The following is a 24592-nucleotide window of genomic DNA, read 5'->3' as shown; positions in this document are numbered from 1 at the left end:
TATTATCTCTCATTTCCATTGTTAGCCTTGTATCATCGTACCGTTATGTTGTCATCTATTTTCTCGCTTTTCGTTTTTTAGATTATACCATATTCTGTTTAGGTTTCTTTTATCTAGTAGATGTTGACATGACCTCGTCACTACTCTATCGAGGTTACGTTTTATACTTACTGGGTACCATTGTGCTATACTCATGCTATGCTTCTGCACATTTTGTACAGATCCAGGTACTTCTGCTCGTGCCTGACGCCAATGATTTGACTAGATATTCCGGAGACTTCAAGGTATACATGTTTGACACTCGCAGACCTCGAAGTCACCTTCTTTTATTGCCTTACTACTGTTTATCTTTATTTCAAACAGAGTTGTATTTAGTGATTTCTAGTGCATTTTTCTATAGAGCTTATGACTCAGTTTCATCGATTTTGGGAATCATTTGACTGTTGTACCGTTTGGGTTTTATTATTATAGATCATCAGTTTAATTTTATATCTTATTCGTTAAATCTGTTAAAATCTCAATGTATGTTAGACTTACCTAGTCTTAGAGACTAGGCGCCATCACGATATCCTAATATCGGAATTTGAGGTCGTGAGAGAAATGTAATAAAATATAATTATCAAATGTATTATTAATTAATTACTATAATTAATTGGTTGCCAAAATTAGTTAAAATACTTCATCTATTAAATTGTAAAAATTAATTTTGGTTAATTAAAGTAATTATAAATTTGAGAATAAATTATTATATTAATTCTAATACTTGTTTATTAAAACATGAAAGTTATTTTAATTAAAAAAAGAAGTAGGAGTAGAATAATTTATACATACTTAAGACTAAATTACTATTGATTTAATATTGCTAACTAGTATATGTATTATATCATTTATATTTTGAGAAAATAGTTATTATTAATTTAAAAATACTTTACTATATTTATTGTTGATTAATAAGTGTAAACAATTTAATTTAAAAGGGGATGGTCAAAATTGGTCGTCAACAGCTGCCCTTCTTTGATCGAAGATGATAAAAGAGTTCGCGGGCAAAGAAATTGACTTAATGGTCAATTTTGTCCCGACTTTAGGCATGTGTTGCAGTAATAATGTTTGGAATTGTGAAAAATCATGACTTATGAGATTACGGCAGAATTCTGGCTTTGAATCGCCTACATACCTCAGGATTAACGAGGATTAAGCCTCATGTAGTTCTGGATGGTGATTCGGAGGGAGTTGTGCTTGCAAGAATTATCCCAGTATCATGTTATGATGATACTGCAAGACGGAAAGATTTTGGAACCCAATGACTACTGAATTGTAGCTTGATTACAAGATTTGAGAGATTTGACAATTTTGGAGTTCTATTTATCGAATTGAGTTGGAAGTTGGATCCTTTGCTTGCTTATGAGTCTATTGTCGCTCATAGCGGTGTAACCTGATTTGCTGCTTAGATGAAGTTCCACGTTATAATGTTTGAATCCTGCAAAAAGAAAAATACACACATACCTATATATCGTAATGCAAATACGTTAGGATATAATGTAAATGTGCATGAATAACAATGCCTGAATACCGGCTAGCCGTTATTTGGGGTCTTTGGGCAATAGGATGTTTGAGTCTAAAACCTCCGAGCTCTGGGGCATTATTTGGGATGCCATGGATGGATGTTTGAATCTGACTTAAATATTATCCAGGCTCTGTACCATTCCGTAGTTGCCTAAGCATTAAAATCTCCACGCGATGGGAGTATTCGACTTTAATTTCCTCGAGATCGGAATATTTGACTTTGAATTTGAATCTCCATGCGATGGGAGTATTTGAACTTGAACCAAAATGTAAAAATACTTGTAAGCTGCAAAAATAAAACATTAAACATTCAAGGTAAAAGCAGAAAATAGTTGCATGCCCAAGAGGTACTCTTGACTGCATAACTAATTTGCAGCCATCGATCGGCGGAACGTGTGGCCAAATTGAATGATCCATCCTTCGATTGGCGAAGTTGGCAACGAGGTTTGCAATGATCTACTTCGGATCTCCGATTGGGCGGTGTGACAGTGCAATCTTTAAAAAGTGCTCCAATTGGCGGGGCGGATGACTTGATATGTACAAGGTGCTCCGACTGGCAGAGGAGACGGTTTGATATGTACAAAGCGCTCCAATTGGCAGAGCAGGCAATTTGATATGTACAAAGCACTCCAATTGTGCCGGAGGCTTGGCTCCGGGATACCTGCAAAGAATTCAAAGTTAGTCCTTAGCTATATGAGAGAATGAATCGAATGATAAAGGTGGAATATGGGCTCATGAGATTGTATTGGGTCTGGCGTTGACTCCGATATGATATGGCGCCCTTTGGTTCCTGTCAATCCCACGCTCAAAGAAAAAATATTTGTAGGGAAGGGGCGTTGATTTGTGTTGATTATGGACCTGGCCTTCCCCCGAATCTAGTGGGTTATGCTGTGAAGTTCGGTAGGTGGAACAAGTAGAATTTTCTTTAAAATTGTTTTGAAAAATTATTTATGTTTATGACAAACGTCGTCGTTCCGGATTATGACATGTTTAGACGTTTCCTTCGATGCGAGTATCATTTCTAGATGGCTCCGCCTTGCTGATGGTGCTTTTCTGGATATGCCCCCCAACGGCGTAGCTTTCTGCTGATGCGATTACTTCCTAATCTAGGTAATGCATTATAAAGACTTTTCCTAAGATGGTGATCAAACCCTTTCAGGATGCCTACGTATCCAAAGGAAATCTGGTCTAAAGGTAGTCGGAGGATATAAAATAATGAATGAAATGAAATATCCGAGCCTGACTCAGGTAGCCTACATATCCTAATAGAATTAGGATCTAGACCTCCAATAAGTGCAAACAATGATGCCTAAATTAGCAAAGCCAAACGGGCTCTTAATGGACCCAAAACAGATGTCCAAACGGGCTCGTGTCTGTTCCGTCCCAAACTAACACCTCAAATCTCTTTAAAATCCCGCCAATATCATAGCGGAGCAAACATTCGATTTCCAAGTCCTCGGCGTCTCATCGTTTCCTCGTTCCACTATGTGTATCCATAAAATTAAGATTTCAATCCCAAGCAGAGACTACTACTTTAATTGTTTTGATTCCGGCCTGATCATAAAAGATATCGCTTTTAGCATCAGATACTAGGGTTTGCTTTAGGGAAAAAATACATGAACTTGGGGGATCTAAACAAGGTATGGGAAATCAAAGCTCTGAAGAGAAAGCCCAAACATGAAGAGGCCACCAAGATTCTTGAGAGAATTGCTAAACAGGTTCAGCCTATTATGCGTAAGCATAATTGGAGAGTCAAACTTCTATCTGAATTCTGGTAATAATAATAATAATAATCACTTTACTATTGGTAGTATATTTCTGTGTCGTCTGGTAGTAAAATCCTTTTACCCAATGTTGGTTGTGAATGTTGCAGCCCTAAAAGACCAGCGCTATTGGGGTTAAATGTAGGGGCGGGTATACATGTAAAGCTGAGGCTTCGAAGGCCCAACAATGATGAACAATTTTACCCATACAATGAAGTTCTGGATACTATGCTTCATGAGCTTTGCCATAACACTCATGGTCCGCACAATGCCAGTTTCTACAAGCTCTGGGATGAAATTAGAAAGGTAAATTACATTCAAAATATGCATGGTTGGGTTTGGAGTAGTTTTTTTTTCCTAAGCACAGCATTCTAAATTTTTGCTAGAGCTTTTGTTGAATCCTCCTATGTAACCAATGTTAAATGTGGAGCCGCCAGTTTGATTCCCAAATGCAGTAGTGGAGCCAGGAATTTATGCAAGGGGATTCAAAAAACAAATGCTAATTGTCACAGTTGGGATTTGAACCTGTAACCTAAAGTAATTATTTAACCCCCTTTGCTACTACAGTAGAATCTTCCCTTCAAGAGGATTCAAAAATATATTTTTAACAAATATATTATTCGCTCATTTTATGTAGTATAATTTGCAGAAGAGGATTCAATTAAACTCCCATGGCTCTATTAGCTCGGCCCCTGCTCAAATGCTTGTCGAGGTCATGGCCAATAGAGTTCCTATCTTCTGTTTTATGATGAGAATGGCAAACTATTACAAGTTAAATTAGCCATTTAGCCCGTGTTTTGTCCAATTTAGTGCTTAGATTATGAGTGAGTTGTGATTCAAAATTAATAACATATGCTTCTTACAAACTTCGCATATGTTTTTTGTTGTTGTTGTTTTTTATTTGAGTTCATTGTATTCATAATTTATGTAAGTACTGTTAGTTTAAATTCCTGAAAATTATATCAGTTAACTCTGATTTAGGTTTTTAAGGACTGGATTTAGCCTGATGAGACACTGGAAAACATGATCTTACTTTGGTTACTTGAGATTGTAATCTACTTTTTGAAGTTATTGAACATCTAACAAAATTTATTTGATTTTCCTCTTCACATAATGTATTTGAATATTCCAACGCTATGAATAGAAGGCGAAAAAGTAAAAAATTATGATACATCTATACCCTTTTTTTGCAGAACCAAATTTAAATTCGTTCCGAAGTATGCAGTCCCTTCTTTGTTAACTTTCACATAGGATAGAATCTTTTTGAATCTTGGTAGTAATAAATATCATGAAGCTGCCTCCTGAGACATTTTATCATCCATACTATCAAACGGCACAATAACTGTAACCTGACTATAACAGAAAAAGGTTGCTGCCTGGTTATGCTCATTGTCATGCCTTTTCTCTTTCCCTATGTAGAATGGTTACATCTGTGGGTATAGTTTCGGAAATGCATATAATACTGACATACAAATTTTTTAATCCTATGGATACAATACCAACTGAGGTACTATTATATATTACACTAATGGTATTCTTTATCTAGCAATTATCATCAAAGAATATTGCAATAAGCATTATCTAGTTCAATTATGACATAAAGTAGAAGAAGCATCAGCGCTCAGACTTTGCTCCTGGCCCCTGGCAATTGAGGCTTTGATGATGGAAGAAGCTTCTGCCTTTTAATACAAGTACATCTTTAATGGAAAAAATGCATGTTTATTTTGACTTATCTAAAACATAGTACTTATGCTGCTTTCTTTTTGTGTATTTTTGGCTTATTTTCCTTTGCGTCCATGAATATTTATGGTATTCTTTATGAATAGGAATGTGAAGATTTAATGACTAAAGGGATAAATGGCACAGGAGAAGGGTTTGATCTCCCTGGAAGACGATTAGGGGGCCTTTTCCCACAGCCATCTATGTCATCTCTACGCCAAACTGCAGCTGCTGCTGCTGAAAATAGAGCACATCTTAAGTCGTTGCTACCATCTGGGCCTAGACGTCTGGGTGGTGACCGTTCTATCAAGTCTGCACTTACTCCAATTCAAGCTGCAGCAATGGCTGCAGAAAGGAGATTACAGGATAATATTTGGTGTGGCTCTGAATCATGTGACTTATCTGACATAGATGAAAAATCTGATTCATTGCCTGTGCCTTTGCCACCACGGCATACTTCTGATAGACCCGAGACTCCTAATGGGTTTGATGCACTGTCTTCTATGGTAACATCTCGTAAAAGAAGTCGAGAATCGAATTCTATATCATCCTCAAGGTCCTTGCATGGCACTAAGCCCCTGCCTAACCACGACAAAGAAATTGCTCGCAAAGTTGGTCAGGCAGAAGGGACTTCTCATACTGTGCCATCAAGAGGTTATCCAGAGTCCTTTGTTGATTCAAGTGGAAATGCTTCTACTTCTACATCCATGCATGTCCATGATGACTTACACGGTCCCAAGGAATCAATGATGTGGGAGTGTTTAATGTGCACATTGTTGAACCCAGTATGCTTCTCCCCTTCTAGTTTAATTTGAGCTCTTTTCTCTTAGTTTTCTTTTTCTCTCGATAAGCATTAACTTTTTTGTTCTAGATTAATTCTGCAGTTCTGGTAGTTGTCTAGACAAAATATGCTTTTACTGTAGCTTTCTTGGATGAGTTCCTAGCACAATAGTAATGGGTTTACAGTTAAGATCACGTTTAGAAGCAACAGTAAAAATGAAAGTGAAGCAGCACTGGCATTTGAGGAGACTTCTAATCTTGGTGACTTTAAATGCTGAATTATGTGGTCGAGGCATTATATCACTGCTGATGCAATTTTTATGAAGTGTCAAACAAATAAGTGTTTCATTGTTGATATCAGGTTTTGAGTTGGTGATCTTCTGATTAATGTGTGCTTTTACAGACCCTTTGGTATTCATCTGATATCGTACCAATTGCATTAAAGTGGAAAAAGCTTGATGGTTGTTGACTTCTTGTTTATTTCAATTACTGTTGTTTAATTCGGTTGTAAGTTTGTGAAATTGTTAATGTCTTATTTCTCCTGTTTAGTGGCAGAATATGTAAAAAACTTTGTTTTCTCAAAGGTTGTGCACTTCCATTTTTACTTTATGTGTTGGTGTGTCAATTAGTTTCTACAATTTTCTGTTACTTCCTGGAGTTGACGTCCTCCCTTTTTTTCATCAACAATATGTGCAGCCATTGGCTCCTGTATGTAAGCTTTGCCAAAACCAAAAGCCCAAAGATGTGGATGACAGAAATAGAATGTGGTCATGCAAGCTCTGTACGCTGGATAACAGTCTGAAGTCGGATCACTGCACAGCCTGTGGAGAGTGGAGATATTCTCATGGCCCTCCTATTGCAACACCAACACCCAATCTTGGCACCTGAGGGGAACATAAATTGCGTGCTATGCACATTTTTTGTGGAAATTGTCACTCCTGTTTGTGATGTCGCCAACAGTTGGCCAAATACTCAAGAGCTCAACTAATTTGATAAACTGGAAAAGGTTTCGTCTTTGCTACTTATGCTAAGGTGGTACTTCTACTTTGTGAATCTCCAACATAAACTTTTAGACAAAAACCACTTTCCAAACACTTGAAAAAAGGTCAAAGATAAGGCACAAGCATTAAAACTATGTTTAAGAGCCTTATCTCAATTTTCTTCATGTCAATTTCTTTTTATCAAGAATTATTCTATTTGCATTAGGAAAGATAGAACCAAAGTATCAGCAATGTTTTTGTTCTTTCCGGTAGAATTGAGCTCGTCTTGAAAGATGTATATAGGAAGTGTACTCTTTGGAAGATATTCACCTCTTCCCTGCAGCAGATTTGCAATATGTTTCTTGAGCACTGGAAAGACTAGTTTCCTTCTGCAGAGAAAGAACACTGCCATTTACCATACTCTGTGGCGAAGAAATGGATGCGCTGATTTTATCTCAAATTTGGAAGTGGAAGTTATTGGCGTGCCTGCTAAAGAAATGACTGATTTGAACAGAGCATACGAGGTCAATGGGCGATCGGCAAGGCCCATGGCCTAGGTTGGTGACTTTCATTGCACTTTGAAAGGATGGACGCCTAAGGTCGGCCCAAGTGGTCGTGCCTATGTCATAATTATCGCACAGGGGGCCTTCGTTCATGTGGCCCCACCAAAAAAGAAAAAAGAGGATATTTTCCAAAGACTATCGCTAGGGGGCCTGCCCCGCCAGAAAAGAAAAAAGAAGATATTTTCCAAAGACTACTAGTGTTGAGGGTGTGTTCTCTATCTTCTCTTTCTAGCTTTTAGTTGCCTATGAATTCTTCCATAGGTGTTGTGTTCCTGTGTGGGACACTTAACCTCTGAATTTGGCCTCCATGTTGTATTCTTGTTGACTTCTCTCTGCTATCTATGGTTGTGTTCTGCTTAATGCTGTAGAGGAAGCCGCCTTTTGAGCCCATCCACAACTATAGCGGGGTGTTCTCAAATTCGTCTGGTCACTTCGAATAATTCTCTTTTTTGTGACATCGGCAGTAGCTCTTCTTGAGAATAAAAAGAGTTAGACACTTTTGTTTTTCTTTTGTAAAATTTACGTAGGTTTATCATTTTAGATGACGACTTAGAGAGTGCAGATTAGTGACAGTGTTGGACCTTCAAGCCATGCTTGAATTCAATCCTGGATTAGGATGCTCGAGGGAAATGCTTGTTGACAGGCGTTTGCTCTTGCCAGTGCTCGATCATGCACCTTCTTGTCTTTGCCATATCGGTCAAGGCTCCATAAACTCATATACCTATAAATACATCTATCCATCTTCTCCAATTAAACATAGATGTCCATCATAAAATCAATAACAACATGAAAACAAGAAGATGACTAAGGTTCAAGCATCTAAATTTAGGTCAAGTTCATCATGTCATGCATTTGTTCAAGGGATTAAACCCAGAGTATTAGTCGTGATGACCATCAAAGTTTTGCGATTGATAATACATTTCATGTCAAAACTATCAAGCCTTTGAATCGAAGAACCCTGAAATAAAGTTCACTTTTTATCACAATTTGAACTCGATGTTATTGTTCATGGCAAGCAAATCTAAATTATTATTTGTGACGCTCTTCGTGGCAAATAGTTCACATTCAATCTCAAGCTCTCAAACTTCTGAATGATGCTTCGAAAAGAAGAGTGAAATGATATTCCATTTAAAATTGGAGACTCCAGAAATTGTGATTGTATTATTCTCTGAAATCAAATAGTGTTAGTGATAATGTCCAACTATGCCTTATAAATAGGACTAAGCGATCGCTGCAAAAATAATCCGGTTCAAGAGTCCGAAGTCGAATCCTACAGGGAACTAACCTATTTGCTACAACATTTTAATATCGCTAATGATAAGCTCAGACAACTTTCAGAGTTCAAGAATTGATTTGTGAATTAACAGAAATTACTTAACTAAGGAAAAATGACAATAAAAACTATCAATTAGCAAGAATGAAGTTGAATTTAAGGATAAAAGGATCTAGGGTTTACGATTTACCCAATTGTCGGATTAATTCCTGTCACGTTAGCTATAATCTCGCCGTAACACTCTCTAAAGATGATGAGTTCTTGTTTACCGCAATTATCTCTCTATCAATTACGATAATTTACTAGAAGTATTCTCTCGAGCTACTCTAGTTGACAATTTGTACAACTCATAAATATAGCCCAAAGCTTCATTATCTTTAATCCCGCTTTTAAATTCAAGTAATTAATCTCTTAACTTACTCGAAAGTCGCATTGTTCAACAACAATCTAATCAAGTGTTCTTTCTCAAGCAACACAAGATAACTAGACATGATTAATCAAGAGCCCTTCAATTAATCACAAGAAATACATAGTTGAACAATTAAAGAGTAAGAACAGCTCAATTATATCAAAATGCAATCAATACTTCATCCAACAATTGGTTCCATCAACCCTAGATGACGGATTTAGCTACTCACATCTGTGTAAATAATCATAGTAATATCTAGAAGCATTAACTACAAATTAAAGGAAAGCGGAGAGAAAAACTCGAGTGATTCGTGCTTCCAAAGTATTCCGTAGCCTCTTCCCTCTCTAATGATGTCTAACCCCTCAAAAACTAACTCTAAGGGATATTTATTGGCTAGAGGCCGAATTTTACATGTCTAAAACTAATGAGGAATTAAAATTTGCTCGGATGGCATCGTCGGCGCCTTGCACTGTCTATGGCACTGTTGTTTCGGCGCAAGGCACTGTCTGGGGTGCCAATGACAGTGCCCTGGATAATGCCTTGCACTGTCTATGGCACTTATGACAGTGCCCTGGACAATGCCTTGCACTGTCTATGGCACTGTTGTTACTGTGCAAGGCACTGTCTATGGCACTGACTTTTCGTTGCCTTGCACGTCTTCTTTTATTGCTCCATTTTGTAGTTCTGAGGTACCATTTCATGCAACTTTTCTCCAATTTATGTCCAAGCATTCCTACACATGAAATAAGCTCTATTAAGCGCAATCGTCGTATAAATTAGCATCCAAACAATAAGTAAGTAGGGTAAATAATGTCAAAATATATGAAATTATCTCACGACATCGGTTAGTCTTACACATATTTAGTTTTTGGACAACATAAGTGAGATTTTGGGAAAATAGAGTGTCATTTTCACCAGGTCAAACAACTTATTTATGATTAAGGTCTTTTGATTGACATTAAGTTTCATCAGAAGTAAATAACGTCATCTTGGAGAATACCTAAATTATAAAGGAAAATGAAAGAACTTGGAAAAGATTGAAAGACTTTATTCTTTAATATAAGTATAAATATTTGATAAAACCTTTTTTATAAAAAAATATTAGGATCACATGAGTACCACTTGTTGGCGGTTTAGCAGCTTATCTTTCTTAAAAACTTCAGATAATTTGGTTCGAAGGATTACATGCAACATTTAGGTCTAAGTGAACGTCCAATTGCTTAAAGGCTAAATAACAATTTGCGGACGCGACTTCTTCTCACGTCTAATGAGTTATGAGTATAATACGTGAGCTTGCGATGGATATCAGTATCATTTTATGTCTATAGTATCTTTTATTTTTTAAGCTTCCCGTTTAGGAAGCGTGGAAATGTCTTGTTAATGCATGTGCTAACATGTGTCCATCCAAAACTAAAAGTAAAACTAAATCTAATAAACGTGAAAATTAAAATTAAAAATAAAAAAAGAAGCGCAAAATCAGCGGTGGGATGAAGATAAATTAAGCCATTTGACTCAGTCATACTTGAAACTCACACGCAGGTACCAACTACCAAGTCATCCATCATATGCGAAGCTGGTGCCCTTTGAGTGTAATTTTTACTAGTCCCTCACTAAATCTTGTCTTTATGATGAATATGGGACACAAAAGGATTAAAAGCACTTAATGTACAATCCCGGTTTGGTTTGTTTTGTCTTACCTATTACCCTTAAAAATGAGTAATAATTAAATTTGTACGCGATTTAAAGGATACGTGATTTAATTCAATATGAATGATCTAAGAACAACAAGTAATTAATTAAATTAAAGAAAGAATGAACGATCAAACCAATCGTAATGTAACGATCAAGCCTGGTCTTAAGTTGAACACTGAAAACCGGTCTCGATCGGACCCTCGATATGGACTCGGTCGCGATTAAAGAAGAGAATAGCGGGAGAGCACTTTGAACAATAGCTAGACGACAAAAATAAACTTTTATTGCTTTGATATGTGTGTCCACAGTGTGTTAAAATGAAAAAATTCTCCCTTTTATATAGTCACGATATTTTAGTCCTAATACAAGTCTAAATAAGGTAAAAATCTTCTTTTTCCGGGTAAATATCGATCTGCAGTTGATATCGGACGGGATTTGTACTGTAATATCCGGTTGAGGGCGAATATTACGACTCCCTACTTGTCATGATCAACTGTTTCTCCTTTTTTCGTGGTCTCAAAACTTTACTTGATCCGAGTCCGTTGTTTTGCCGTGCCCGATCTCAGATGCATCGTTCATTCCTCCCGAGTTCCGATACAAGGGATCCTTCGGCCTTGCTTGTAGTTGCGTCGGACCGTGCTTCCCTCTCGTTTCCTTATTGGGAAATCGGAAAAAATATTGCCCCCGATTTTACCCGTACACACCTACTATACTAAAGTACTTGTAACCGAAATGCATCAGTTAAACTAGTACATTATCTATTTTAGTTACTTTCTTTCTCTTATATGGTATTAGATTTTTTTGGGCGGGAGCTACTTATGTCGAAGGATGATTAGTTGAATATTATTTGGGAAAAATTATATTATATATATATATATATTGTTGAGGTTTTGTTTTTAAGATGAAATATTCTTAAAATGAGGGTGAATGGGAAATGGAGGGAAAATGAAATTTTGAGTAAAATTTTAAGTTTTCCCCTCTTGACAATGAGACATTGTCCCATATTGGAAGAGGAAGACATTTTTGGTGGGTATATATATAATTGCTCTTCTTGTAGCTCTTAAAGAGTTAAGAAGAAAGCAAGCCTCGCGCCGTCGTCGTCGTCGCTCGCTCGGCTCGGCTACGGCTTCGGCTTCGGCTTCGGTCAATCGATTGATTGATTAATTTTTTGGACCAAATTTATTTGTTAATAGTAAATATTAACGTAAAATTATCCGCATTTTGGATTTGGATTTGGATTTGGATTTGGATTCGGATTTGGATTTGGATTTGGTCAAATGATCGATTGATTGATTAATTTTTTGGACCAAATTTATTTGTTAATAGTAAATATTAACGTAAGATTATCCGCATTTGTAACGGATATTTTTCAATCCGTGTATTGACCATTTGGCAGCCGCCTAATGCTCTTCCCACCATGAATGTGCTTGCTCCACAAACATGAAGTGCTTGCTCCACAAACAAGCTAATGCTTGCTCCACCATGGAGGGTGGACGTTTGGTCTTCTTCAACACTGGCTGCTATATATATATGCAGCAGATGTTGAAGAAAAACACACAACACACAATTCGCTCAACAAATTGGCTATACATTGCACTCCTTCCTCTCAGCATTTCCATACGATTTTCTGAGTTTATACTCCTTCGTTCTGCATTGTTTTTAACTTCAAACAAAGCAACTGTAAGTGTGATTTGCTACCGAACTTTGTGTTCGCTGAAACACTGGGGTTTGAAGTACCGCTACACCAGTGTGTTATTCGTTCTATCCTGGGAGGAAATAATCCATTACCTTGGGTACTAGGAGGGGATTAAATTCCTTAAGGAAACACTGTGAATTCAGTGGGCTCGAATTTATTATTGTTTCATTACGTTAACTTATATTTTGCAGAATTATTATTTACAAATACAGCAATATTGGCGGGAATAACAATCTTAAGGAATTTAATATTAATTTCTGTATTTGTGTTATTCTTATTATTCTGCAAACTAAAACCTTTGTGGTTTGTGTACTCCCATTTTGGAGAGTTAAGCTTTCGTGGCGTTTTGTTGGATATTAAAATCTACGTGATTTTTACTCCAGTTTGAAAACGTGTATTAAACGTTTGTTTGTGTCATTCTTTTACAGAAAAAATGATGACTGAAAACGAAAACCAAGCTGTTCCGATGGTAACTGCCAACGCATCGACAAGCCGAACACCGGCAGAAAAACCCGAAAAATTTTTCGGGATTGATTTCAAGCGCTGGCAGCAGAAGATGTTCTTCTATCTAACTACGTTATGTCTACAGAAGTTCGTCAAGGAAGATGTTCCTGATCTGCCAGATAAAACTCCAAAGAATGAACGCTTTCTCGTGATTGAAGCGTGAAGATGCCGGGATGAAGAAATTCGTTGCCGCAAAATTTTTGGACTACAAAATGGTAGATAGCAAGTCTGTTATTACCCAAGTCCAGGAATTGCAAGTGATTATTCATGATCTACTTGCTGAAGGTCTTGTCATCAACGAAGCATTCCAAGTAGCAGCAATGATTGAGAAGTTGCCTCCGTTGTGGAAGGACTTCAAAAATTATTTGAAACACAAACGAAAGGAAATGTCCCTTGAAGATCTCATTGTTCGGTTGAGAATCGAAGAGGACAATAAAGCTGCTGAAAGGAGAGGCCGTGGAAATTCAACAATAATGGGAGCAAATATTGTTGAAGCTAACAAAAAGAGGAAGAAGGCTTCTGGTCCGAAATACAACCCAAGCAAGAAGCGGTTCAGTGGAAACTGCTACAACTGTGGGAAAACCGGACACAAATCTACGGAGTGTCGTGCTCCGAAGAAAGACAAGAAAAGGGGTCAAGCAAACATGGTAGTAAACCATGATGATGTTGATAACTTGTGTGCCATGCTTTCTGAATGTAACTTGGTGGAAAATCCTAAACTGTGGTGGTTTGATTCAGGAGCCACTCGCCTTATTTGTGCAGTTAGAGAAGCTTTTGCTACTTATGCTCTTGCTGAACCCGGAGAGACAGTTTATATGGGAAATGCTTCAACAGCAAAAGTTGAAGGATATGGGAAGATATTTCTGAAAATGACTTCTGGCAAGGTCATGACTTTGAACAATGTCCTTCATGTTCCCGAAATGAGAAAGAATTTCGTCTCTACTGGACTTCTTGTTAAGCACGGTTTTAAGTGCATTTTTGTGTCCAACAAGGTTGTCATTAGTAAGAATGAAATATTTGTAGGAAAAGGTTACCTCACCGAGGGCCTTTTCAATCTAAATGTAATGGTTGTGGAAAATAATAATAATATTTCAGCTTCTTCTTACTTACTTGAGTCAAATGATTTATGGCATGTACGTTTGGGTCATGTCAATTATAAAACCTTGCGGAAAATGATTAACTTGGAAGTACTGCCCAAGTTTGAATGCGAAAAATAAAAATATCAAACATGTGTGGAATCTAAGTATGTTAAACATCCTTATAAGTCAGTTGAAAGAAATTCAAATCCTTTAGACTTAATTCACACAGATATTTGTGACATGAAGTCAATACCATCTCGCGGTGGAAAGAAGTATTTCATAACTTTTATTGACGATGGTACTCGATATTGCTATGTTTACTTACTGAATAGTAAAGATGAAGCAATAGACGCATTCAGGCAATACAAAAATGAAGTTGAAACGCAACTTAACAAGAAAGTAAAAATGATAAGAAGTGATAGGGGTGGTGAATATGAATCTCCTTTTGAAGAAATATGTTTAGAATATAGAATTATTCATCAAACAACAGCCCCTTACACGCCCCAATCTAATGGGATTACGAAAAAAAAGAATCGCACATTAAAGGAGATGATGAATGCGTTGTTGATAAGTTCTGGTTTGCCACAGAACTTGTGGGGGGAAGCCATTCTTACGGCTAATCAAATATTAAATCGAGTGCCCCATAGCAAAAGACAATCCATTCCATATGAAAAATGGAAAGGAAGGAAGCCCAACTTGAATTACTTTAAAGTGTGGGGGTGTTTGGCAAAAGTGCAAGTTCCTAAACCCAAAAAGGTAAAGATAGGACCGAAAACCGTTGATTGTGTTTTCATAGGATATGCGACAAATAGTAAAGCATATCGATTTCTGGTTCATAAATCAGAAAATCCCGACATTCATAATAATACGGTTATAGAATCAGATAATGCTGAGTTCTTTGAAAATATATATCCATATAAAAAGGAATGTGAGTCGTTTGGTGAAGGATCTAAACGACCTCGGGAAGAAACAAAAGGTACATGTAACCAGGAGGATCCAAGACGTAGTAAACGTCAAAGAACGTCTACTTCATTTGGACCAGATTTTGTGACTTTCTTATTGGAGAATGAGCCTCAAACATTTAAAGAAGCTATGACTTCTTCGGAATCATTGTTTTGGAAAGAGGCAGTCAATAGTGAAATAGAATCCATATTGAACAACCATACATGGGAATTGGTTGATCTTCCTCCTGAAAATAAACCTTTGGGTTCTAAATGGATTTTTAAGAGAAAAATCAAAGATGATGGCACTATTGATAAATTCAAGGCAAGGCTCGTAGTCAAAGGGTATAGACAACGAGAAGGTCTAGACTACTTTGATACATACTCTCCAGTTACAAGAATTACGTCCATACGGATGTTAGTAGCATTAGCTACAGTGTATGGTCTTGAAATTCATCAAATGGATGTTAAGACTGCCTTCTTAAATGGAGAGTTGGAGGAAGAAATTTACATGGAACAACCTGAAGGGTTTGTGGTTCCAGGTAAAGAAAAGAAGGTATGTAGACTTGTTAAGTCTCTTTACGGACTAAAACAAGCACCCAAACAATGGCATGCGAAATTTGACCAAACAATGTTGTCAAATGGTTTTAAGATAAATGAATGTGATAAATGTGTGTACATTAAAAATGTTCCAAATCACATAGTCATTGTTTGCCTATATGTGGATGATATACTGATAATGAGTAATGACATTGCCAACATAAATGCTACTAAGCGTATGCTCAATAGCAAGTTTGATATGAAAGACTTGGGAGTTGCTGATTTAATTCTGGGAATTAAGATCCATAAGACTCCTCAAGGTCTGGCATTGTCACAATCTCATTATATTAAGACAGTACTTGAAAAATTCAAGCACTTAGGCTTTAAAGTTGCAAAGACTCCAATTGACGTGAATCTTGCATTAGCAAAGAACAAAGGCCAAAGCATATCACAATTGGATTATGCTCGTGTGTTGGGATGCTTAATGTATATCATGAATTGTACACGACCAGATATAGCTTGTGCTATAAGTAAACTGAGTCGATATACGAGCAATCCAGGCCAATCTCATTGGATGGCAATGAAACGAGTTTTGGGATATTTAGAACATACCCAGAACTTTGAATTGCACTACAGTAATTTCCCTGCGGTGATTGAGGGATACTGTGATGCAAATTGGATCACCGGTTCAACTGATTCTAAGTCCACGAGTGGATATGTATTCACTATTGGTGGAGGAGCGGTATCTTGGAAGTCGTCCAAACAAACATGTATTGCCCACTCTACGATGGAGGCTGAATTCATAGCCTTAGATAAAGCCGGTGAAGAAGCTTAATAGCTCCGGAATTTCTTGGAAGACATTCCATTTTGGCCCAAACCGTTGGCACCAATATGCATACATTGTGATAGTCAAGCGGCAATTGGAAGGGTTGGGAGCGTTATGTATAACGGTAAATCTCGTCATATACGACGAAGACATAAAACCGTTAGGCAATTACTCTCTAGAGGAATTATCACGATTGACTATGTAAAGTCAAGTGATAATGTGTTGGATCCACTTACAAAAGGCCTAACTAGAGAGGTAGTTGAGAAATCATCAAGGGGAATGGGGCTATGGCCGAGAACAAGTCATTGTGGCGGTAACTCTACCTAGAAGACTGGAGATCCCAAGATCTAGGTTCAAGGAGATCAAACAAAGTCATTAATGACGGTTCAACATTGTCAAATAAAATTTTAGTCCGTTCTCGTGATGAGACAATGTTCAGTACCAAGGATAAAGCATTAAGGTTTTTTAATGATTTTTAAATTTGATACGGGGTATATCAAATAGTGTATCTACAGGATGACACGTTTAGGAATCACCTATGTAAGTGTGAAGTGTTAGCCGCTTCAAGGAGAACTTTGTAAGGCCAGTTCTCTACGCACTTATGAAACCAGGCAGTGTTCATGGCTGAAACGAACACAACAATGAGAACCAAAGACGGTTAAGGGTTGATTGTGTGACTTATGGTTGTCTAGGTATACACCAAAGATCAACGGTTCAAAGATATCAAATCTACCGATTGACCGAGTATATCCGACATAAGTTTACTACGGAAAGTTCAAAGGGAAACCTACTTATCCAGATGCGATTAATCCTTACTTGTAAATCACATAGTTTTTCCATACATACTTCCGTGATATAGCCATTCCCCATTCATGTGGGGGATTATTGAGGTTTTGTTTTTAAGATAAAATATTCTTAAAATGAGGGTGAATGAGAAATGGAGGAAAAATGAAATTTTGAGTAAAATTTTAAGTTTTCCCCTCTTGACAATGAGACATTGTCCCATATTGGAAGAGGAAGATATTTTTGGTGGGTATATATATAATTACTCTTCTTGTAGCTCTTAAAGAGTTAAGAAGAAAGCAAGCCTCGCGCCGTCGTCGTCGTCGCTCGCTCGGCTCGGCTTCGGCTACGGCTACGGCTACGGCTACGGCTACGGCTTCGGCTTCGGCTTCGGCTTCGGCTTCGGCTTCGGATTTGGATTTGGATTTGGATTTGAATTTGGTCAAATGATCAATTGATTGATTAATTTTTTGGATCAAATTTATTTGTTAATAGTAAATATTAACGTAAGATTATCCGTATTTGTAACGGATATTTTCCAATCCGTGTATTGACCATTTGGCAGCCGCCTAATGCTCTTCCTACCATGAATGTGCTTGCTCCACAAACATGAAGTGCTTGCTCCACAAACAAGCTAATGCTTGCTCCACCATGGAGGGTGGACGTTTGGTCTTCTTCAACATTTTGCTGCTATATATATGTGCAGCAGATATTGAAGAAAGACACTCAACACACAACATACAATTCGCTCAACAAATTGGCTATACATTGCACCCCTTCCTCTCAGCATTTCCATACGATTTTCTGAGTATCTACTCCTTCGTTCTGCATTGTTTTTAACTTCAAACAAAGCAACTGTAAGTGTGATTTGCTACCGAACTTTGTGTTCGCTGAAACACTGGGGTTTGAAGTACCGCTACACCAGTGTGTTATTCGTTCTATCCTGGGAGGAAATAATCCATTACCTTGGGTACTAGGAGGGGATTAAATTCCTTAAGGAAACACTGTGAATTCAGTGGGCTCGAATTTATTATTGTTTCATTACGTTAACTTATATTTTGCAGAATTATTATTTACAAATACAGCAATATTGGCGGGAATAACAATCTTAAGGAATTTAATATTAATTTCTGTATTTGTGTTATATATTAAATCTTAAACACTTTTGCCACTGATTTGATTGGATGGTAATAGAAGGAGGGAGGTTTATGCAAATAATTCTGTTTTCTTGTCGCGTATCATAGTCTCAAGATGTAATAGCAGCAGGGGCAGAGCCACAGTGTTAGTTGCAGGTTTGATCAATTATTAATTTAGAACTCAATAACTTAAAAGGATTATAATTTCGAACCCAAAAGGTCCAAATCCTAACTCCACCTCTAAATAGCAGTGCATGTTCTTTAAAATATTGGACATAATTTTTAAAGGCTGACTTATTATTTTATAGTTGACTTAATGTATTACCCTTCTTTCATGGCACTTAGCAGGGTAGTCTAGCAGAATTCTTGCTACCCAACTCATAGTTTAACCAACCATCTCCGTGAAAGACTGAAGAACATACATCAAATCTTGATCTCTTTTTCTCATCTTTTTGGCTTTAGATTGTGAACTACATACGAGTTCATATTCTATATAATGCAATGGGGGAGGCATCCAGCAGCTTCACCCAAATGGTGTTATCAAACACCGTTTCACCAAAATTTAGTTAAATGTTAATATGTAAACGTATTTTTCTAAAATAATTACGTAGACATACGATACATGAACACAGTAAAAATTTATCAGCAGCCATCGTTTACATCAAACAAATAAATGCAAGACAAGTACCATTATACATTTTTATTACTTAACCATGATTAAATGATAGAGTATATTTTTTACTATAATTTTTAAATGTTAAGGTTAAACTACTTAGTTTGGTAAAAATACCGAGTGCAGTAAGTATTTACCCATCTATCGACACTGCTTGAAAAAATAGTTGGAACTAAGTATTAATCTAGGATAGGAATCCAAATTCATGTACTTGTGACAATAGGTCGAGATTAATTGTGAAAAATTTTGCTTAAGCTATTGAGAATATATTATATATGAATCCATAATTTTAGAAGTCTAATAAGTTAGAATGCTAAAAACTGTAAAGGTCGATTCATCAAGTTTAAATCAGGTATATTTCATCTATTTCGCATAAATTACCCAAATGAGAAAGGTTGATTCTGCCACAAATAAGGCAAAGTCCACCAGACAGACTGTCCCAGTCGTTGTGAAGTGAATTCGATACACGCAAAGCTGAACATGGCCAAAGCTTCATAGGCAAATTTCATCTTCATGACGTTCTATTTATTTTATTTAAAAATATTTCCTAAGCCAGTTCCTAGAAGTGCTCCTATATATACCAGTGTATGTGATATAGCTTCCTCGTCCTGATCTTACAGAAAGGTAACAACTAAATACCAAGCTAATTAAGCTGTGTGTATTAAGCAATGCTGGTAAGAATGCAATTTCAGTACATATTCTTTTTTAACAGCAATGCTATTTAGTTAAGCTCAGACAATTTTCATGCAATACTGCAGCAAAAGATTGTCATAAGAGTGAAGCATAAGTGCCAGAAATGTCAATCAAAATCCTTGATGATTGCTGCTATGTCAACTGGTATTGCTAATTTCCTATAACTTACATATACTAGCCCTGGTTCTCATTTTCTCTTCGCTTTCTGTAGGAGTCAACTCGGTGGCATTACAAGGGGAGAAGAAAGATGAAGTGGTGATAATAGGAGAACAAGTAGATGCTGCTGGTATAACCACCTTGTTGAGGAAGAAGGTCGGCCACGCCAGCTTGGTGCTTGTTGATGAAATCAAGTGAAGAAGAGGAACTCTGAAAAATGAGCTGCATTCAGAATAAATGTAACCGTGGAGTGTAATAAACAGATATATTTGTGATGTAGAAGAAACAAACCCAATTAGTTATATGTTCATTGTCAACAATATCTTTCTTTAAATGTTATGATCAATGATCGTTTTGTGTGATGCTTTTAGCTTCAAGATCAATTATGTTTACCTTTACTTGAACCATTGCAACAAGTTTCAGACAGGGCAACAGTCGAATAATGCTTTTATTAAGATAATACTCACATTCAAGAAAAACTATGTAACAGAATCAGGAGTCAGATAAGAGCAGGGTCCACAGTTAATTGCTCAAAGCTCATATGTCTAAGGGATGAAGCCAAATGAGCATCTGAAGCACGAATTTGCGTCAGTCTTTCTTGCATATTCTGGAATGAAGGACTATTTAACACATCTGATATTCTATCACCCAGTGATGGGTCCTCTGAGAAATTGACAAGAGCTTCCGCAGCATTATCTCTCATTTCCTCCGACTCGTCCTGCAACATATCTACTAATCGCGGAATAGCTCCAGAATTTGTAAGAGCAGCTCTATCTGCTTCATTGTAACTCAACTGGGCGATAGCTCCAGAAACCTTCTCCCTCACATCAGTGTTTTGATCTTCCAACAGCTGAACCAGAACAGGAATTGCACCAGAATCCCGCACAACAGACGGTAAATGCTTGTAAGCTGCGAGATCCCACAATACATCAGCAGACGCAGCTTTAGCTTCGACATTGTCTCCTCTAAGAATTCTAACCAAGTGTTCAACAATTGCTACAGCATTCTCCTCTACCAATGCTAGAATGCAAAATACATCCTCCGCAATCTCCTTACCCATGGGTTCAGTTCCTTGCAGAAGCTCAGCGTACAAAGGAATTGCTCCAGCATTAGCAAGTGGTCTAATGTAATCAACATGAGATGAGATCATACCAAGTGCATTGGCAGCTACGAGTTTGGTGGAAGTATCCCCAACCTGAACTAGTTCTAAAAGCACCGAAAATATGCCCGAGTCAACAAGCGTGCGCCTTGCTCTCTTAACCAATCCAAGCAACCCAATTGCCTGAGCAGCTCTATATCTAGATACCATGCTGCCACATCTGGCAGATTCAACAAGAAAACCAACGCCCCCTGAAATCAAAATGGTCCTCCTAACCTCTCTCAGAAGAGCCAATGCACTCAAAATTTCTAGCAAGTATCGCTTTAGATCATCCGAGCAGGTATTCAACAAATTGAGAATGATTTGCAGCCCACCATGTGTAGCTACAATCACACGATTATCAGCAGCGAATGTGACAATATTTCTAAGGCATTTCAATAAAGCCCTTCGCAAACTCCCATCAGAATGCGTTAATAAACTCAAAATAGAAGGGATGGCACCTGATTCACCAATAAGTACAGCCAATCTCCCTTCCCCTTGACAAGCAACACTTTTCAAGCACTGAGCAGCGGCTTCCTGAATTGAAGGACTCAGATCAGTGGAAGGGATTCTTCTAAGAAGCTCTACAAGGATAGGAACTGTGCGTGCTAATAGATCCTCAGGCGCGTGTTTCGACAATTTGGCAAGCTTACTTGTAGCTTGGACCCATAAAACCTCATTGTCACATGCGATTGCGTTTAAATAAAGATCAAATGCTCGTTCCCAGTTTATGCAAAGCCTTTCAGTTTTTCTACCTGACTGTGCCATTACAAACTAGAATCTCTTCTATGGTCACGCTGTACACTCTCAGTCTCAGTGCTGTAAACATCAGAGGAAGGAAAGTTAACCTCCGAACATACATTACCATTTGTTGAAAGATTATGTTGTAAAAAAAAGGCACGCAAAACGCTACACATACTAGACATAATTGTTTTGATAAACCTACTTTACCACATATATAGAACCGTAATTTTGGAGAGTAATAATTTATGCAAGTTTGCCAAAAGCTCGTAGAAATCATATTCAAACACTACTGCTATGCAAACAAATTTCAACAATTTTCATAAAAAATTTAAGAACAGACACATACGGAAGATTAATGAAGTTAGGCTTCTTTACAGCATAGAACCACTGTTGATATCCAAAAGTTACAAATATACATGCTGTCTCTCTAGTACAAGTATACAGATACTAGTGAATGGAATAATCAAATGAAGAATGTCAAAGTAAAAGTTTTCAAGCCTTGTCATGGTTATTTTATCATACCATATACTATTAGCCTAATTAGAAAACAAATGTATCTTTTAATTTTATTATAGTGTTATCGAGTCTACTTGCTCACACGACTATTCCACAATCGACTATTCCACAAGATACCTAGGAACCTTCCACTAGTATATATACCAAGGCAAACCCTTTTCACTAATTGATATTTTCTAAACGGGTGTCTTTCATTTTCCTTATTTCTAGCGATTGAGGTTAAAATAAAAATAAAAGAATTTAGATACAGTTATATTCTCAGGCGTAGAACAATAGTAAGCTGGCAAATAGGTGCAAAGCATCAAAATAACAAAATAACAAAACACAATAATTCCAATAAAGAGCTTGCCTCATGGAGAAGCGAGTTGGGAATTTCAGGAGTGTGCAAATGGGAAAATGAAAATAAGGACGACAGACGAATGAAAAAGAAGATTGGAAAAGAAAACCGATAAATACGAAATGATGGTTGGGTATTTGTAGTTCACAGTTCAGACCGACTATAAATGAAATGGATTAGGCCCATAATTTGAAGTGATATAGGGTGACCGTGGAGGTCGAATGGGGTATACATGGCACCATGTAGCCACTCTAAAGGGCTGTATTTAAGAATTAGTCAGTGCATCCTGAATTTCAGTTTTTCAGGACAAAAATTAGTACTGGCCAATTAATCTCTAAATAGCATTCATGAGAATGGCTACAAAGTGCACATAGAGCCGCTTTTAGGATCTCTATTTAAATGACAAATGAAAATGTACAGTATTTAAATTTTAGTCATTGTTTTTAGGAATCAAACATCAGACCTAGATTTTGAAGTTTGAATTCTAAAATCAAACTCGAGTCTGAAGTTTGAATTTTGTAATTCAAGCTTCAAAATCGAGGTGTTGAAGTTAGGTTGTGGCAGTTCAAAATTTCAAACCTTAAATTTTCTCCTAAAGACCTGAAGTGTCATGACCTAAAATACCTAGTTATGATTGGCACCTAACCCCTTGAGTCAGGTAAACCAAAATCACATCATAACAATCGACATCCGTAAAGATAATAAGTCTAATAAGGATAATAACATTGTGTGATAGTACTGTATTTGTTGTTGCAAGGATAATAACATAAACTAGATTAAATATTTGATACACAATGAAAGTTTAAAAAATAAATCTCAAAAATTGGTAGCACAAGTCATGACCTACTAAAAATAAAAATCGAACTATGTCTCTGAATAATACATAAATCATCTGAAGCTACCGCGAACTAAGTTGGTATCTCATCACTGGAATCTCGAACAGATCTCGATCTGCTCACTCATGCTCGGTACTGGCTCGGGTCCATACTTATACATAATGCAGAAGTATCGCATAAGTGTACGAAGTACTCGGTAAATATCATCGACATCTCCAATAAAGTAGTGGCTAGGGTTGTACCGAAGATATTTTCTTTCATAAACCTGTGTAGTTAGTAAATAATAATAATAATAATAATAATAATAATAATAATAATAAAAAATAAAAAAAATCACAAAACAATATAAATTTAGATATGCACAATGTCATGCCCCAAAATTATGTGACCGACACTCTGCACTTATACCCGAGTGAACTAACCCATACTATAATACCCATCTATATGCCTAATAGAGAATGTGGAAGCTTTTCAAAAATATAATTATTTTATAAATAAGATAAAGCATGAATACGATATTTAGAACAACCTTTTCTTTTAAATGAAAAAATATAAAAGTAAAGAGTTTGATTCACGCATGTCCTAGTAACCATAGAATATCAACATAAAATAAACACTATTACTGTTTTATAATAGGGAATAAAATAGTCAATCAAAGCATACCCGACGATTCAAAAAAATAGTAATAAAGTCCTCCACAAGTACAAGTGTGAAGTCTCACCAAATAGTAGCAACAAGAGATGTGGAGATTTTCTATCAAAGGGATCGAACTGCTCAGGTCCAGCCCCTGGAACAGAAAATAGAAATTTGACCAATGGGCCTAAGCTTCACATGCCTTGTACGAATTATAAATTATTTTCTCAACAAAAAATGGGATAAGATTAGGAAATGTGAATATGCATAAACAATCGATATAAAAAAGAATTTCTTTATCAATTAACAGTTTAGATAATAAAATAAAATAATAATGTTAAACATATCTTCCTTTAGCATTAAGATTAACAAAACCAAGTGAGATTTTTCATTTACCGGGAGATCTATACCATCACCCACACGAAAGAAATGTCAACTAGGTTATCCACCTAGCGGCAAGTTTCATTATCCTACTTATTCAGGTCCTCTCATCGTTATGTCGTATGAATTGACTCAGTCATGCTAATAAGGTAACATAATGGTACCCTCTAGTGGGGGGGGAGGGGGGGCTACTTTGTCATAGTATCAGATCATACGACAGATTCCACACCTACACAAG

The 24592-nt window shown here is 36.9% G+C and overlaps 3 protein-coding genes and 1 non-coding gene across 4 annotated transcripts; 3 read left to right on the top strand and 1 right to left on the bottom strand.

The window, feature by feature from the left end:
• Positions 1-2905: 2905 nt before the first annotated feature.
• LOC104113330 (DNA-dependent metalloprotease WSS1) lies at positions 2906-7728 on the top strand. Its single transcript, XM_009623461.4, has 4 exons — positions 2906-3337; positions 3437-3632; positions 5153-5830; positions 6522-7728. Exons 1-4 carry the CDS (start codon positions 3180-3182, stop codon positions 6711-6713), a joined length of 1224 nt encoding a protein of 407 aa, XP_009621756.1. The 5' UTR covers positions 2906-3179; the 3' UTR covers positions 6714-7728.
• LOC117280811 (U1 spliceosomal RNA) lies at positions 7314-7472 on the top strand. Its single transcript, XR_004511397.1, has one exon. It is a non-coding gene; the product is annotated as a U1 spliceosomal RNA (small nuclear RNA).
• An 11740-nt stretch (positions 7729-19468) lies between the features above and the next one.
• On the top strand, positions 19469-20131 carry LOC104088617 (heavy metal-associated isoprenylated plant protein 47-like). The gene is made up of 3 exons (XM_009593325.4): positions 19469-19594; positions 19679-19757; positions 19825-20131. The coding sequence occupies exons 1-3, from the start codon at positions 19589-19591 to the stop codon at positions 19965-19967; spliced, it is 228 nt and encodes a 75-aa protein (XP_009591620.1). The 5' UTR covers positions 19469-19588; the 3' UTR covers positions 19968-20131.
• LOC104088616 (protein ARABIDILLO 2) lies at positions 19565-22644 on the bottom strand. Its single transcript, XM_009593324.3, has 3 exons — positions 22517-22644; positions 20237-21726; positions 19565-19979 (listed from the first exon to the last, which is right to left on the bottom strand). The coding sequence occupies exon 2, from the start codon at positions 21673-21675 to the stop codon at positions 20269-20271; it is 1407 nt and encodes a 468-aa protein (XP_009591619.1). The 5' UTR covers positions 21676-21726; positions 22517-22644; the 3' UTR covers positions 19565-19979; positions 20237-20268.
• Between the last annotated feature and the right edge of the window lie 1948 nt (positions 22645-24592).

Source organism: Nicotiana tomentosiformis, chromosome 6 (genome assembly GCF_000390325.3).
Source record: "Nicotiana tomentosiformis chromosome 6, ASM39032v3, whole genome shotgun sequence".
NCBI classification, from domain to species: domain Eukaryota; kingdom Viridiplantae; phylum Streptophyta; class Magnoliopsida; order Solanales; family Solanaceae; genus Nicotiana; species Nicotiana tomentosiformis.
The sequence above is the reverse complement of the archived record's forward strand: the minus strand, read 5'-3'. Positions and strand labels throughout refer to the sequence as shown.

What these genes read in the sequence shown, in the direction of transcription:
- LOC104088617 (XM_009593325.4), top strand. An exon ending in GATTGCTGCTATGTCAACTG is followed by an intron (nt 19,758 to 19,824) that starts GTATTGCTAATT and finishes CGCTTTCTGTAG; the next exon opens with GAGTCAACTCGGTGGCATTA.
- LOC104088616 (XM_009593324.3), bottom strand. Translation starts at nt 21,675, where the DNA reads ATGGCACAGTCAGGTAGAAAAACTGAAAGGCTTTGCATAAACTGGGAA.
- LOC104113330 (XM_009623461.4), top strand. Translation starts at nt 3,180, where the DNA reads ATGAACTTGGGGGATCTAAACAAGGTATGGGAAATCAAAGCTCTGAAG. An exon ending in TCTGGGATGAAATTAGAAAG is followed by an intron (nt 3,633 to 5,152) that starts GTAAATTACATT and finishes CTTTATGAATAG; the next exon opens with GAATGTGAAGATTTAATGAC. An exon ending in TGTGCACATTGTTGAACCCA is followed by an intron (nt 5,831 to 6,521) that starts GTATGCTTCTCC and finishes CAATATGTGCAG; the next exon opens with CCATTGGCTCCTGTATGTAA.